The sequence below is a fragment of the Paecilomyces variotii genome (assembly GCF_004022145.1).
Source record: "Paecilomyces variotii strain CBS 101075 chromosome Unknown C8Q69scaffold_16, whole genome shotgun sequence".
In the NCBI taxonomy this organism is placed as follows: domain Eukaryota; kingdom Fungi; phylum Ascomycota; class Eurotiomycetes; order Eurotiales; family Thermoascaceae; genus Paecilomyces; species Paecilomyces variotii.
In genome coordinates this window covers 18894-33896 of record NW_021167155.1, presented here as the reverse complement: position 1 = coordinate 33896, position 15003 = coordinate 18894, and the positions used below count along the sequence as shown (strand labels likewise).

The 15003-nt window shown below is 50.8% G+C and overlaps 4 protein-coding genes across 4 annotated transcripts; 3 read left to right on the top strand and 1 right to left on the bottom strand.

The window, feature by feature from the left end:
* Positions 1 to 55: 55 nt before the first annotated feature.
* On the top strand, positions 56 to 2097 carry C8Q69DRAFT_116398 (triose-phosphate transporter family-domain-containing protein). The gene is made up of 3 exons (XM_028625160.1): positions 56 to 171; positions 233 to 632; positions 704 to 2097. Exons 2-3 carry the CDS (start codon positions 255 to 257, stop codon positions 1967 to 1969), a joined length of 1644 nt encoding a protein of 547 aa, XP_028481429.1. The 5' UTR covers positions 56 to 171; positions 233 to 254; the 3' UTR covers positions 1970 to 2097.
* Positions 2098 to 2803: 706 nt separating this feature from the next.
* C8Q69DRAFT_481038 (NADH-ubiquinone oxidoreductase, subunit G) lies at positions 2804 to 5802 on the top strand. Its single transcript, XM_028631572.1, has 7 exons — positions 2804 to 3036; positions 3100 to 3123; positions 3177 to 3228; positions 3285 to 3299; positions 3361 to 3383; positions 3437 to 5315; positions 5373 to 5802. Exons 1-7 carry the CDS (start codon positions 2922 to 2924, stop codon positions 5473 to 5475), a joined length of 2211 nt encoding a protein of 736 aa, XP_028481428.1. The 5' UTR covers positions 2804 to 2921; the 3' UTR covers positions 5476 to 5802.
* A 106-nt stretch (positions 5803 to 5908) lies between these two features.
* C8Q69DRAFT_116002 (hypothetical protein) lies at positions 5909 to 7738 on the bottom strand. The gene is made up of 4 exons (XM_028625158.1): positions 7238 to 7738; positions 6957 to 7174; positions 6579 to 6885; positions 5909 to 6507 (listed from the first exon to the last, which is right to left on the bottom strand). The coding sequence occupies exons 1-4, from the start codon at positions 7395 to 7397 to the stop codon at positions 5987 to 5989; spliced, it is 1206 nt and encodes a 401-aa protein (XP_028481427.1). The 5' UTR covers positions 7398 to 7738; the 3' UTR covers positions 5909 to 5986.
* Positions 7739 to 8505: 767 nt separating this feature from the next.
* C8Q69DRAFT_448119 (hypothetical protein) lies at positions 8506 to 11571 on the top strand (the record flags this gene model as incomplete). Its single annotated transcript, XM_028629270.1, has 2 exons — positions 8506 to 10891; positions 10955 to 11571. The coding sequence occupies 2 exons, from the start codon at positions 8506 to 8508 to the stop codon at positions 11569 to 11571; spliced, it is 3003 nt and encodes a 1000-aa protein (XP_028481426.1).
* Between the last annotated feature and the right edge of the window lie 3432 nt (positions 11572 to 15003).

The window sequence follows — 15003 nt, the reverse complement described above, 5'->3', positions numbered from 1 at the left end:
GTTCCTTGCCGAGTCCAGTGTCTCGGCTGCTACACCTTCCGTACCGATGTTCAATCTGTATAGACGCTCTTTACTGTGAACGACTTGCAAAGGTTTCATTTCGATTCCCAATTGCGCCGTGGTAGGGTGCATATTGGAGATTCCGCCGAAGAAATTGCCTCTCGATTTCCGGTATGGTCTCCCCCGCGGAGGGTCGTACGATGTCTCAAGACGATACTGACATATCCAGTAGCCCGTAACTTAGGCCTGGGACTATGAGCACGACCACAGTGACCGGTACGCAGCGGCGAGCATCAATTCGGCAGACACAACCACCCGTAATACAGACATCAAGCGCGCATTCGATGCCGAGCCCCGTCGATAAATTCCCAGACTTCCATGATGATTCGCATGAGGCCTTAACAGATAAAGGGCTTCCTTCCCTTCAATATGCGGCGAACGATACCTGGCAGCCGCGCAGAGGAGGCAATCCTCCTTGGGCGCATGCTGCGGGGCCAAGAGGATCGAAACATCGACCGAGAAAGAGTATAAACGAGGCGTTGACCACCATTAGAACTGGGAATGGTGGCGTGAGCGCCAATGCGCACGAGCTGGCGGAGGCGCTCAGGGCTCCAGTGTCGGTCAGACTCATTGTAAGGCAGCGTCCCTGTTGTGACGTCCGTTTTCATTCCCGGCATCTTGGCTTACCAGCTTGAGCTCCCAGGTACTATGTCTTATCTGGTATATGACTTCGGCCCTGACGAATACGTCGTCTAAATCAATTCTCAACGCGCTTCCAAAGCCGATAACTCTTACTATCGTTCAGTTCGCTTTCGTCTCAATGTGGTGCTTACTGCTCGTATACATGTCGAGATTATTCCCATCACTCAAACGAGCAGTGCCGGCCCTCAAGCACGGCATCCGTCGCCCATCGAGGGAGGTGATTATGACGGCGTTGCCCCTGGCGATATTCCAGCTGGCTGGTCATATCCTCAGTTCCATGGCCACATCCAAGATTCCAGTATCTCTCGTCCACACAATCAAAGGATTGTCGCCTCTCTTTACCGTGCTGGCATATCGGTTTGTGTTCCGTATTCGATACGCAAGGGCAACTTACATGTCCTTGATTCCCTTAACTCTCGGTGTGATGCTCGCCTGCTCGACCGGTTTCTCCACCAATTTCTTCGGCATCCTGTGCGCCTTCCTAGCTGCAATAGTATTCGTCTCTCAGAATATTTTCTCCAAGAAGCTCTTTAATGAGGCAGCCCGTGCGGAACAAGACGGCCAGTCTGGAGCGCGTAAACTAGACAAGCTAAACCTATTATGCTACTGCTCAGCGCTTGCATTCATACTGACCGTGCCTATCTGGTTTGTCAGCGAAGGGTATTCTCTGATCAAAGACTTCTTCCAAGACGGTGCGGTTGAGCTGTCAGGAAAGAGAGGCGCACTGGACCATGGAGCCCTCTTTGTCGAGTTCGTTTTCAACGGCATATCTCATTTTGCCCAGAACATCCTAGCGTTTGTTCTGTTGTCCATGATCTCTCCGGTGTCCTATTCAGTTGCCTCTCTCATCAAACGTGTTTTCGTGATAGTGGTTGCGATCGTGTGGTTTGGAAGTCGCACAACACCTATTCAGGCGCTTGGTATCGCACTCACCTTTCTCGGGCTATATCTCTATGATCGCAACAGTCATGATGATGTTGCTGATCGTCGGGCGAATGCGGACCATTTCCGATCCAAGGACTCTGTTCTGCCTCTGAACATTGGCACTCCCAGCAAACCGCGAGACTCACATGGATACGGGTTCCCTCCCGCCAAGATTGGCGAAAATCGTCGTCCTGAAGGCTTCAGTGCGGCGGTTGCTGACCAGAGGAAGGAAGATGATGGACCGGGGCCAACAAGAGATAGAAGCACCTCACACACGTGGTTACCGCCTGGAACTAGGCAAGAGTCGACATGGCAACCCGGTGACGCAGGGTCTTCGAGATGATCTTTTGCAGGCCTTGCGTCTCTTTATGTACCATATTCGGATCATGATATATTTATTTGAATGGCGTTGAAGAATGTACTCTACAGACCCCACGGGGAAGACATGTCTGATGTCATGTCGCCTGATCAGAGCATTAAAAGCGCCTTTGATCGTTTTGTGTCCAATCTAGATAAGGAATTTGGTAATGACATCTTATGTTGACCATACCATACATGCGAATGCGCACCTATTAGATGATCATCTTGCGGACCTGATATCATTCAGGGCGGTTGATATCGGATACGGAGTACATAGGGTCCCCATATCGTCGTAGCGTAAACTCATTATTATTGTGCGATTCAACAGCGACAATGAGCAACGAAGAGTCTCCAGTTGTAGGGACATAAATACGGAAAGAAAGGAAGGAAAAGTTCGTCTGTAATAATATCATCCAGAACAATCTTTACGACCTGCATTGGTGAGAATAATAATGCAGAATTGTAGCGACCGTCGGTAAGGAACGGAACCGTAATCAGACAGAATCTTCTGCCCTCAGTCGCTCCAGCTACGGCGCCAAAAAGAAACTTGTTCTGGGACTGTGTAGCAGAGGAGGAAGAGATCAATCCTCAACTGAGAAGGATGCACTACCACCTACAATAATCACGCCCGTAATGAGTATTATATTTAATAAAAGAAGAAAGGGAAAAAAGAGAGGGGGGAAAAAAAGAAGAAAATTGAGTGGTTGTTAATCAGCGGGACGGAGAAAAGAATGCTCCGCGCTGCCGAACCAATCTGAAGCCGGTGATTTGAGACGCCATCCCGACGAGGGTCTTGGCAGAGAATCCGAGTGAGGTCAAAAGTACTTCGACCGCGAACAACAGCTACTCCATCCTCTGCCCTTGTTCCCCCCGCCCTTCTCTCTGCCTCTCCTGTCGCAGTATTTCCTCCTGTCCTAATTACTGCCCTCTCCATCATGCGGCCGCAGCTGCTTCGTGCGGCCGCCCGTTCGAGGCGGGTTCCGAGGATCAACTATCCCAGAACCTTCGCGTCGACGACCCCTCGGGCAGCCGAAGTGGAAATCACAATTGGTGCGTCTAGCATAGTCTGCTGTATATTTCGGTAGTGGGAGATCATTGACTAATTGATTACAGATGGCAAAAAGGTTTCAGTAGAAGGTAGGAAGAAGTTGGATGGTCGTCTGATGTCGTTTGCTTACATATCATCATAGCCGGCTCTGCCCTTATTCAAGCTTGTGAGAAGGCAGGAGCGACAATTCCGAGGTGAGAGGAGATGATCATATCTCTAATAAGGCTCAATGCTAACTTGAAGGCTACAGATATTGCTACCATGAGTACGCTACCCCTCTCCGCTAACCGCACATGTTGGATACGGATACTAACGCGATACATCAGGAAGTTGATGATTGCAGGCAATTGTGAGTATATACCGTTGCTCGCGGATATTATATGAAGCCTAACATCTAGATAGGCCGTATGTGCTTGGTCGAAGTCGAACGCGCCCCCAAGCCTGTCGCCTCTTGTGCTTGGCCCGTCCAGCCCGGAATGGTCGTCCACACGAACTCCCCCCTCGCGCACAAGGCCAGAGAAGGTGTTATGGAATTCTTGTTGGCCAACCACCCCCTCGACTGCCCCATTTGTGACCAGGGAGGTGAATGTGATCTCCAGGACCAGTCCATGCGATATGGTGCCGACCGTGGACGATTCCACGAAGTGGGAGGCAAGCGTGCTGTGGAGGACAAGAACATCGGACCCTTGATCAAGACCTCGATGAACAGATGTATTCACTGCACTCGCTGTGTTCGATTCGCCAATGACATCGCCGGTGCCCCAGAGCTGGGAACCACTGGACGAGGCAATGACATGCAGATCGGAACATACCTGGAGAAGAACCTTGACTCCGAACTTTCTGGCAACGTTATCGATCTGTGCCCCGTCGGTGCCCTTACCTCGAAGCCTTACGCTTTCCGCGCTCGTCCTTGGGAGCTGAAGCACACCGAGTCCATCGATGTTCTGGACGCTCTTGGCTCTAACATCAGGATCGACTCTAGGGGTCTGGAGGTGATGCGTATCCTGCCTAGACTGAACGACGACATCAACGAGGAATGGATCAATGACAAGACCCGATTTGCATGCGACGGATTGAAGACCCAGCGTCTGACTACGCCTCTGATCCGGAGAGAAGGAAAGTTCGCTCCGGCTTCTTGGGAGCAGGCCCTGACCGAGATCGAATCGGCCTACCAGCGCCTGCAACCTGCCGCCAACGAGTTCAAGGCTGTTGCCGGACACCTCGTTGAGGTCGAGTCCCTGGTCGCTATGAAGGACCTAGCTAACAAGCTGGGATCCGACAACCTCGCTCTTGACCAGCCCGGTGGCTCCTCTCCTATTGCTCACGGTGTTGACGTCCGGTCGAACTACCTGTTCAACTCCCAGATCCACCGAATCGAAGAGGCCGATGCAGTCCTCTTGGTTGGCACGAATCCCCGCCATGAAGCTGCCGTTCTCAATGCTCGGATCCGCAAGCACTGGTTGCGCTCTGATGTCGAGATTGCTCTGGTGGGCGAGACCTTCGAGAGCACCTTCGAGTTTGACCACCTTGGTAACGACGTTACTTCGCTCAAGTCTGCGCTTTCCGGAGAGTTTGGCAAGAAGCTCGCTGAGGCTAAGAACCCGATGATCATTGTCGGTAGCGCTGCGGCCGAGCACCCTGATGCGAAGGCCATCTTCGAGACCGTCGGAGGCTTCATCGAGAAGCACGCCAACTTCAACACTCCCGAGTGGCAGGGCTACAACGTGCTCCAGCGTGCTGCTTCCCGTGCTGGTGCTTATGAAGTTGGTTTCACTACGCCATCTCCCGAGGTCGCCAACACCACACCTAAGATTGTTTGGCTCCTTGGTGCCGATGAGATCACCGCCAGCGATCTTCCCAAGGATGCGTTCGTCATCTACCAGGGCCACCACGGTGATCGTGGTGCTCAGTTTGCTGACGTTGTCCTGCCGGGTGCTGCTTACACCGAGAAGTCTGGCACATACATCAACACCGAGGGTCGCGTGCAGGTGACTCGCGCCGCTACTTCGCTCCCCGGTGCTGCCCGCGACGACTGGAAGATTATCCGTGCTGCCAGTGAATTCCTTGGTGCCCCTCTTCCTTACGACGACATCGAACAGCTCCGTGACCGCATGGAGGAGATCAGCCCTGTCCTCCGCCGATATGACGTGGTGGAGCCGACGTCGGTCAGCTCCCTGAGCAAGGTCCAGCTCGTTGACCAGAACAAGGGCAGCAAGCCCAGTGGTGCTTCTTTCAAGAAGGTCATTGACGACTTCTACTTCACTGATGTGATCTCAAGAAGGTTTGTTAAACCCGGTCGTAGTATTTGTGAGGACTCTTTTTCTAACATCCTATGCAGCTCTCCGACGATGGCTCGTTGCTCTGCAGCTAAGGCTACCGGCAACCCCGAAACGAATTTCATGGCACCTGGGGAACTGTCTCCCCAGGCCGCGTTTGCCTAGACTGCGAGCGGCGTAGTTAGTCTGTTGATTGATCAGTATTCATTTTGGGCGTTTCTCTATGTATCACTCTGTACTCGATTGCTTATGCCTGTCGCTTTTTGTTTCCAATCACAAATTTCTCCTTTGTTTTTACCTGGCGTATGTCTCAGTGTGTCTCTCTCCGACCAAACTTCCTAGGGCCACCGTCCTTTGTAGGAAGCGGCGGACTTGTACATATAGATCGACACGTCAGAGCATGAAATCCTGAAGAGTGGTTGGTGTTCGAGAAGAGCCCACAGATTTGAACTCAAGCCCTTGTAGATCTATCCTTTGAAGTGAACATCTGTCCTTCCCCTTTGTGAGGCATCGTAGCTACGAGCTATTGCGGATCCATACGACGGAGCAGTAGGATAAGAGGCACCAGCATTATCCTATACTACAGGAGCTGGCAATTGAAGTTTTGAATAGCTTGACATTACTATAAAGAGCCACGGTTTTGACTAGAGGGGAGTGACTTTCGCTTTTGAGCTAACTACAACTCATCATCATCTGTCTCTTCATCATCTTCTGGAGAAGGACGAGATGGAGGTGGCTTCTCTGCTGGGGGACTTTGGCGTTGATCCCTCGCTCTGGTTCGTTTAAAAGGGAGCTCTCTTCGCGGTGGAGGGGTATGTCGGCTCTGCAGGGCAGGTGGTCCGGCATTTCTTTGTATCCCACCAACTGCATTCACCTCTGCTACTTTGGCCTCCTTGCCGGCTGGAGGTGGAATTGCCTCATTGTCCTCCATGTCATCGTCACTTGCGGTCTCTTCCTCGTCTTCCAGCGGTTGAGGCGTTGAGGGTCTGTCGGAATCTGTTTCTTCTTCTTCTTCCTCCTCATCAGGAGCTGCGGCTGGGGGGCGTCGACCTTTTGGTGTGTCGACTTCCATCTTCTCGAAGCCGTCTTCGTCGCTATCAGCGTCGACGGGGGTTGCTACTTTTCTTTTAGAAACTCGACTCGCACCGGCTTTCCTTCTTCGGGATCCGTCGGAAACAGCAGCTTCGAGCTCATGGGCTGTGACGGGGTAGGACTCATTAGATGGTTGTCTACAAGGAAAGGATTTTTTTTTCTATGAAAACACCCACCTTTACCAGGGTCCACATTGGAAGACGCCAGCAGGCGCTGTTGGTTGCGAATCTTGAGCTTCTTCTCATTTAGCAGCTGGACGCATTTAGCGATTAATTGATCCTCATGCTCGCTCTTTGCCCGAACCAGCTCTTCAAGCTGCGCATTCAATTTGCTGATGGTGTCTTCTGCAGCGCGGTATCGAGCACTCAACGAGGCCACCTGCGTTTCAAGGGTGTCTGCAGCAGATGCAGTGATAGCCGTCCATTCGAACAATTCGATGGCTTGTTCATCGTCTTGTTTCAAGGATATAGAGCCTAGTCTTTGCTGTGGTGTATGCGTTAGACGGGGCTTTCACCAAGACCCAAAGAGGCAAGTCTGGAGAATAGATGGCATACTGTAATGGTGTCGATTCTCTTTCTGATCAAAATGACCAGCTCCTTGTCTTCGTCGCCCTCTCCACGAATACTAGCCGTGACCTCCAAGCCGGTGGTCCAGGTAGCGTCGTGGTCGGAGGGCGGGGATTGTCTGAGAACATAGCTCAGAATCTGAACCCATTCGTCATCGCTACCCTGGTAATTCTTCGCCCGGAGGCTCTTCACACGCGACTGTCTCACTGTAGTGAAGCTGTTAGCACGCCGCTAGCGGATTGTCGTAGAAGGATAACGGGCTGATCCACCTGAGCCGACATACGGCGCCTCTCCTTCTGTCGCGACCAATTTCAAGTCCAGTGGCTCTGAGCCCGACCTGGAGACGTGGATGAGCACGTAAGCAGTCGGGTCATCAGTCCTCGATAGACGCAATATGCGAGGGGCTGGTGGCTCGGCGGAGGACGACATTGGAATGACCGAATGGGAGTCGCAATGGGCATTAGAACAGGATCAATGCTGAAATAAATATGGCGGGATTACGCCCGGAAAATTAATACCAGGAGACTTTTCTAGTTGGAATGGCACAAAATAATAATAACGCGCGGGACTTTATAACTGATGGCGTCTGCGTGGGTTCAGGCAGACATGGTCAAGGCGGGATATTTAATATTAGTAGCTTCCAGGCAGCTCTCGATGGGGTTTCACTACTGCCAGGTACGGTGAAGATAACGGTTTAAGCGTTCTAGTTAGTTACCTGGGTACCTAGTTTACTAAGTACTCAGAACTTTTGTTTACAATCTTCCCCGATTCAATCATTATTATTCCAGCAAGCCTTTCTCTTTTTCTTTTTCTTTGTCTCTTTTTTTAAGTCACAAATAATTCAGGTAGAATAAGTCTTTACAATCCTCATAGCTATAACCAACCTCCTTGGGAACTATATTGCTCGATGTCTCGCCTCCCTCCGGCATGCTCTGGTGCTTTTTGCGCCAAAGATCACACTAAGAGCGCTTAACGTTCGTCCACCCGCGACCTCATTCCACTTGGACGCTGGGGACGGCATCACCAAGCCACGTCTTATCCTTTGTCTCTCGACCTCCTGGCGCGTTGCCATCTCTCACTCATTCCTGTTTCCATCGTCGTGGCTGTCTTCGCGTTGCCTGGAACCCCCCGCGTTTATCGCCTGACCCGCTCTCTGGGAGATTCGTCCTTGCATCGTCTCCCACTTCTTTGATCTTCTGATCGCCCAGAGGCTAGACTAGACCCCAAATTCCAGCTGGAAGCTGGAGACTCTATCGCTTTTCTTGTTTCTTTCTTTCTTTTTTTCCAGGATAAGACCGTTTATTGCTCACCAGCATCCGCCTCGACGCAGAAGAAGCTACAAACGAGCTTCTTAGTCCTACGATCACGGTCTTTTGAAACTACGCGGCATGACGTTCGATCTTCCGCGTATCCCAACTGCAGCATCTGATACCTCCTAGTCCGCTATCTACTCCGATATAACTCTGATCTTGGGTCGCATCTAGTCCGTTAGTTACATGGTCGTCCTGCCATCCTGTTACGCGGCCCTTCATCCGATATGGAGGCGTCCACTCTACGACTGCACCACGCTGAAGAGGAGCTGATTGAATGTTGGGATGACGATGGTGACCTGCAGTGGACGGATGACATACAATTCCCTGCTGCTTCGAGCGCGACATCTGTGACAAGCTCGTCAGTACGCCGCTCTGGACACCGTGATTCCATCTCATCTCGCCGTTCAGCCCGTTCCGATCTCGACTCCAACGCTGGTGACGAGGATTGGCAGGTTCTGCTGCAAGATAATGACGAAGCCGCCACAGAGGAAGCCATTGCGTCCGCCAAAGATGCCGGCATTCCAATTCCACCCAATGTCCCCAAGTCTGCCTTACTTGGGGGCGCGATCAAGAGGCTCGGCCGTAGGAAAGTGAAAAAGAGTGCTGTTGAAGACTGGTCTGAAGACTTGGATCTATCAGAGGTCAATGGAGAGCTGGTATTGAGGGAACATGAGACACGCATCTTTCCCGACAGTCTGCGTCAAATTGGCTCCGCCGTTACAAGCCCGGTCAAATGTCACTCTCCGAACATTTTTGATATAACATCATCGCCGCACTCTAGACCGACTGTACCCAACCTAGCCGCTTTCAAAGACTCCGATGATCTCCTCGATATGGGCGATATCCCCACAATCAAAGTCCCGAAGCCGAGAGCGGCCCAAAGGCAGACTGTGCTGAACAATCAGAATGTCACCGAAGACACGGATGATTTCGATCATGGCCTCGAGTTTCCGGATGACGGGACGCCTCTGAGACTCTCGACACGGAAGGACACTCCAGGTTCTTCAAACCATACTCCGGATGATTTCGACCTCGAGTGGGCGGAAGGAAGCATTGGCGTCCGTTTTGCGGGAACTATGAGGGACGGTCGATCAAATCGCAGTTCTTCGGCCTCTGCTCTTAGTCCCAGTGTTTCTAGTTGTTTAACTGCTGAGAGTGATGATGGCTTGGATGGTTTGGTCCTTCCTGATGGGCCCTTGAATCTCGAGGAATCCCTGAGGAAGCGGCAAGAGTCGCAGCCTCCACAGGATATCCCCGACACGCCCTCGAAGGTGCAGAGGACGGATCATGCTTCAGCCAAGGAGGATTTCTTCGATGATCTTGAGATAGGAGACGGCGATGTGTTCAACCCGGGAAAACTCACTCTAAACCGGAATATCAGACGCAAGACAGAACGTCCATCTAGCCCTGCTCGTCGCTCTGCAACTACGATCACTTTCACAAACAAGCCCGTCTCCCCTAAAACCCGAATTCCGCGCCTCTCCGGGCATGGCCATGATCGTTCTCATTCTACCCACCTTGAACCCGTCTCTGAAAGCGGTGCTCCCCTCCAGCAGTTTCGAAGGCCGCAGTCGAGATTTGGAGGTCATATATCTCACTCTTCCCTTCCTACGCTTCCTACATCTTCTCATACTTCGACGCCTTCGACCCCCGGCCGTCGCAATTTCGTCTTTAACCCTTCAAGGGATATTGTCAAAAATGAGCCGACTACTACTAGTGCTCAGCTCTTGAGAGCAAAGAGATCCATGCCGGCCATGCGTACTGCGCCCGGGTCTGCGACAGGGCTGTCCTTCCAGCGCTCTCCGGGACGTCACGACGGAGCTCCTCGGCCATCTTCGTTGACTCGGCCAAAAACCCCGGTCGAACGCATGACGAATGACTCGCGCTTGGTATCTAACCGCAGAACACCTGCGCCATTTCTTCCAGCGGGCGCATCTCATGATCAATCCCATCATGTTAGCGTCAAACCCCGTAACCTTCGACGTAAGGACTCGGATAGTTCTACAGATACTCATTATACCCAGCGGCCGACCTCTCGTCATTCAACTTCTACGCGGTCAGATACTCCCGGTCGTTCTTCGACCGAATTAGCCCCTGAGACTCTAGCGGCAGCTGCTAAGCGCACTATCACCCGGCCAACCAGGAGGCGAAACTTCGGTGACGGAACCGAGCTCGAGTCGTTCGATGATCTTCCAACGTCCGCATCAGCTGAGAGCAAATTCGTCAAACAACCTGTCGGGCGCGGTGCTCCTAAATCTCTCCGTCTTAAATCGAATCAGTCACAGACTTCGTCGGGAAACCGAACAGAGCATCCCTTCCCCCCAACCACTCCCGTAACTTCTTCCAGGCCACAGGACTCTACTCCACGGTTTGCACGCGACACTGCTGCCTCTAGAAATGCCAGGGAACAGCGCATAGCTTCATTGAACATGAGCCTGAGGGACCGTGATGGCGGCCCTCTAGCTCCTGTCAGTGCAAATTGGAAGGCTCAAGCCGGCACTCATGGCTCTAGCTCTTCGTCGACAATCAAGAGCAGAAGAGGAAAGTCGGGAGGTTTAAACAAGCCTCACTTGATCAAGCCGCTGGGAGCGGGCGTGCATGAGGCTAAGTGTGCGTTAATTCCATATGTTGTAAGAATACTATGTGCATCTAAGCTGACATCTCTTGTTACAGCCCTCAAGGGAATGCAGTACAACCCTTCTACGTTCCGCTGGGAAGGGAACGAGAATGCTTTGGCTGGCTTTGATGCATTGGCGTCTCCTAAATCACCAAAGACGGCGCCGGCTCTGATAACGAATGTAGGTGCAATGCAAGGTGTGCAGGTCGTTGGGGGCATGGTCTTTGATCCTCGGCGGATGTGCTGGCTCAAGCTCGCGGCGACACAGCCCGGCACCGAAGGAGTCGCTGTGGTCGATGAGGATGAAGATCCATTTGCAGGTCTAGAGGATCTTAAAGACAATGTGTCGAAATCACGTGGGCCCCAGGCAACGAAGACGTACGACTCGAACGAAGGCGATGGCGCGGCAAGCGGTGATGATAGGAGCGGTGGTGATTCTTCGGACGAATGGCCGATGACCGAAGAGTTCGACGTCGGACCAGAGTTTATCAAACGACAAAGGGCGGAGGAAGAAAAATGGAGGCGCAAAGTTGATAAATGGGTCAATGCTGACCGTGGAAAGCTCGGCGACAGTTGGAGATGGGCTATTCGCAGCTTGGTCAGGACTGATGCTGGGCATTTCGACGCGGAGCCGATTGAGACCGCAGATAATGGCAATCGATTCTTGCCCTGATACGGTTGAAGTGATGAACGAATCATCTAATGAAACAAAAACGCGATACACGACTACGCATATGTCACCCGAGGAAAGATCCCTCGCAATTCGTGGCATGTGCCTCTTCCCACCCCACGCACAGCATTCCTGAAGCTCGAAAGTTGCGGTACTATCCCTCACCGGCTTCTTGAAAAAGCACTGCTATAACTCGATAATGACAGCATTCTATCGCTGGGGGAGCACAGAACAGCTACTCTGTCTGGCTGACAGATGCTCTATGACTAATGACGATGAGGCATTTTGGTTTAATTGATCCATTGGGCGGTGTTTTGACTATCTGGGTCTTCCTTAGGTTCCGTTCTTGCAACTTGTTTTTATAAACGCCGTTCATCCCACGCCTTGCTGGGTGTGCTCATCTCAGGACCTGGTGGAATCAGGGGTGATGACTATGTTTCTATGGGCGACACTGTATTTATATTTGTTGTTTTATGTCAATAAAGCTTTTTGGCAATAGCGCTTCGGGAACTCTTCACGGGTCTAGAAATCTCAATACCGCTGTCTGCTTGCATTATCTTGCTCTACTGTATCATTGCCATCTAGCACGCGCAGCCTCCTGTGCGGAAAAAAGTACAAGGGAAATTTTGAGGATAGGCTGCTCCTTTCCAGTTATCAGCCAGGAAGCACAATCGAATCCTTCATGCCGCTTGTCCAATGGCTAAAAGCAATGTAGTAAAGAACCCCGATGTTGGGCCCACACTGGTATAGCATAACGAGAGGTCGGCGGGTCATCCTATACCGACATTTCCCGTCGTTGAGAAATCGGCTCTCTAACGAGATAACAAGAACTTCCATTTTCGGGTAGTACTCATGATAAATGTCTATTAGACGAGAAGAGGCAGCTGCAATCAGGTGAGGCGAAAGAAAATACGATGAGGACCGCCCTCATATGGGCAATATACGGGACCTTGAAAAGAGAAACAAAGTAACACAAGGTAGGGAATGACTCCACAACTCTGCAGTGAGGTGAGGTGCTAGTTAGTACACTTGAAATTTCTACAAGAGGCACGGGGACTCTGCGCTTAGAACCCCGAAACAAGATGCATGTATACTAACTATACAAGGAGTTATTTTGGATTATTCTGAAGAAAAGAAATTCTGCAGACGGTAATCGGGATATAGGGATGGAATGAGGCGATTGCACTGCATGATTAATAGCAAGAGCAGAGAGTAAAGTATCCAATAGACATTTACTCATTAGGTAGTTTGGAAGATTATCTCGCCTACTATGCTCGTATCCTGACAGGCATGGGCACAGAAGAAACCAAAGAAAGCTAATTAGTTAAACCCGAAGTATCCGTTCGTTTAACGAGTTCTATAACCAAACAGAGATGGTCCTGCGGTTCCGGTAGTGTGGCTTGCTTTGTAGGAACAGGGGGTTTGGCTTCGTTCCTTTGTTTTAATCTTTTGTCTTTGACAAGGGAGAATGACAGGGTATATACATGCAGACAATGAGAGGGTAAGGTTAGAGGAGGGTTAGATAGATATGTAGTTAGTTCCCATAACTATACTTGCTTGTTTGGTTAAGGGGACCGAACTTTGACTGACTGTTGACTAGCGCTTCAGGAAGTATGGTCAACGATCAAGATCCATGTCCCAGAAAGGTAAATAATAATTAATATGATATATAGGAGATCAAAGTTAGGAGAGATCAGTTTCTGAATATTCCGAGTCCCTCAAGTCCACTGCAACCTCGAAATGTATAGTACCGAGTACATGGCTCAAGTTCCTTTCAGGAAATGGGATTGCATTTCATCATTCTCGACACGGTCTATAGTGCTGCTTCTTCATGTATTGCTAGTATTGTGCAACAGTATGTATCTAGGATCCGACAAGATACATCCAGGGAGTTACTGATTCCGCCGCCGTCAAGTCTAGCTCACCTTTTCAAGGGTCTAGATCCAAGTCCAGAGACCAGGCTATATCGTGAAGGATCGGAGAACTTCGTGCTGTCTGTCTGACTCAAAAGTGCGGTCTAAGCGTAGAATACTATTGATTCTCAGACTTTAAGCTGCAGGTAGTTATGTGTGACATGATGACTAGTTGGGTTCGACGGCCGATGTCAGTTAGTCATTGAGAGACTTAGCAAGGCTATGGTAATTATCCATGCCTTCGTTTCGTGAACTGTTCATTCTCTGATCCCAATAATAGATAATTGATGGCAATAACCCCGGCCCTGCTGTCTGCTGAACCGCACTTGGAAATCCCGTGATAATCTAATAGCCCATCGGATTCTGGCGCTATTCATCCCAAAAATGGTATATAGTTACTATTTATTAACGAGACCCAGTTCTCCACGGCTCCGCTACTTAATGCCGGACGTTGCCCGATTGCATAGATATACACTACCTAGACGACTGGTCTACTTTGCTCAATGCGAACAGCACAAGCAGCAAATCGGAGAACACCGTTTGCTACTTCTCATGCCCGATCTCGCGACGAATCCTGTGCTACTTGTTCTGCACTGAGTGGACGGCGATTTCTCCTGTTCGCTGTCCCTGCAGCAGCGCACATTATCGGAGATCTCTTGTCCTTGAGACGCTCGTTGCGATCGCAAGAAGCCTACCCTAGTCACAGTCCGGCTATTACCATCGCAACTACATCATCTGGAAGCTTTTGACTATGTATGTATATCTCGCTGTCTTAGCGATACTATCCAGTATCAGATTTGGTTAAGACAGATAAAGGCCAGAACCGATAGAGTCCACAGTGCGGAGACCGCTATACCCATAGCAGCGTAGCTTCAATGGTCCAGCTAGGTCGCTGAGACATTGTCATAAACAAACGCACTTATACGAGCCATTGAGAAGATCCTCTCCAGAGATCTGCAGCAATGATTCCACGACATACAAAGATTGCTTATGCCTTTTCTCATTGACGGGTAGAAGACACCCAGAGTCAAGAGGTCTGGACAGCAGAGCTGCATTTGCAAAGGACATATGAGAGAGTTGAAGGGCACGTCAGAAATGGTCCAGGTGTCCGTCATCATAGTGCGGTGGGCATTCCTAAGTGGCTCATCACCTCGAGGCAATGCAGTAGATACGTCGCACAGAAAAGCAGCCGCCTGGGAGACGTGAAACGCTCGATTGTGCCTCGTGGCTAGACACGGATTTGACACTGCCAGCCCAAATCACCCCAGGACACGAGTCTCCGACGATATGGATTTCGCAGGAACCGGAGTTCTATCCCCCTTGACCCTGATTTATTGCACGCAGGAGACATCATGCCCAAATAAGGGCTCTTCTGTGCATGCCACTGCTGCAGATGAGGGGCGCCCGATGGTTCCCGGCATCGCACTGTCACGGTCAGAGAAAATGAAGTATGTATATCGGCCAGGTCTAGATGACAGTTGAGCCTACACAGACAGTTCTCTGAAAGGTACCAAAGTCGGAT

Bases quoted from the DNA above. Each gene is read 5' to 3' on its own strand.
- C8Q69DRAFT_116398 (XM_028625160.1), top strand. From the start codon at position 255: ATGAGCACGACCACAGTGACCGGTACGCAGCGGCGAGCATCAATTCGG. The intron at 633-703 runs GTAAGGCAGCGT...TTGAGCTCCCAG, and splicing joins CAGTGTCGGTCAGACTCATT to GTACTATGTCTTATCTGGTA.
- C8Q69DRAFT_481038 (XM_028631572.1), top strand. From the start codon at position 2,922: ATGCGGCCGCAGCTGCTTCGTGCGGCCGCCCGTTCGAGGCGGGTTCCG. The intron at 3,037-3,099 runs GTGCGTCTAGCA...AATTGATTACAG, and splicing joins CGAAGTGGAAATCACAATTG to ATGGCAAAAAGGTTTCAGTA. The intron at 5,316-5,372 runs GTTTGTTAAACC...CATCCTATGCAG, and splicing joins ACTGATGTGATCTCAAGAAG to CTCTCCGACGATGGCTCGTT.
- C8Q69DRAFT_116002 (XM_028625158.1), bottom strand. From the start codon at position 7,397: ATGTCGTCCTCCGCCGAGCCACCAGCCCCTCGCATATTGCGTCTATCG. The intron at 6,886-6,956 runs GTATGCCATCTA...CATACACCACAG, and splicing joins AGAGAATCGACACCATTACA to CAAAGACTAGGCTCTATATC. The intron at 6,508-6,578 runs GTGGGTGTTTTC...ACCCCGTCACAG, and splicing joins CAATGTGGACCCTGGTAAAG to CCCATGAGCTCGAAGCTGCT.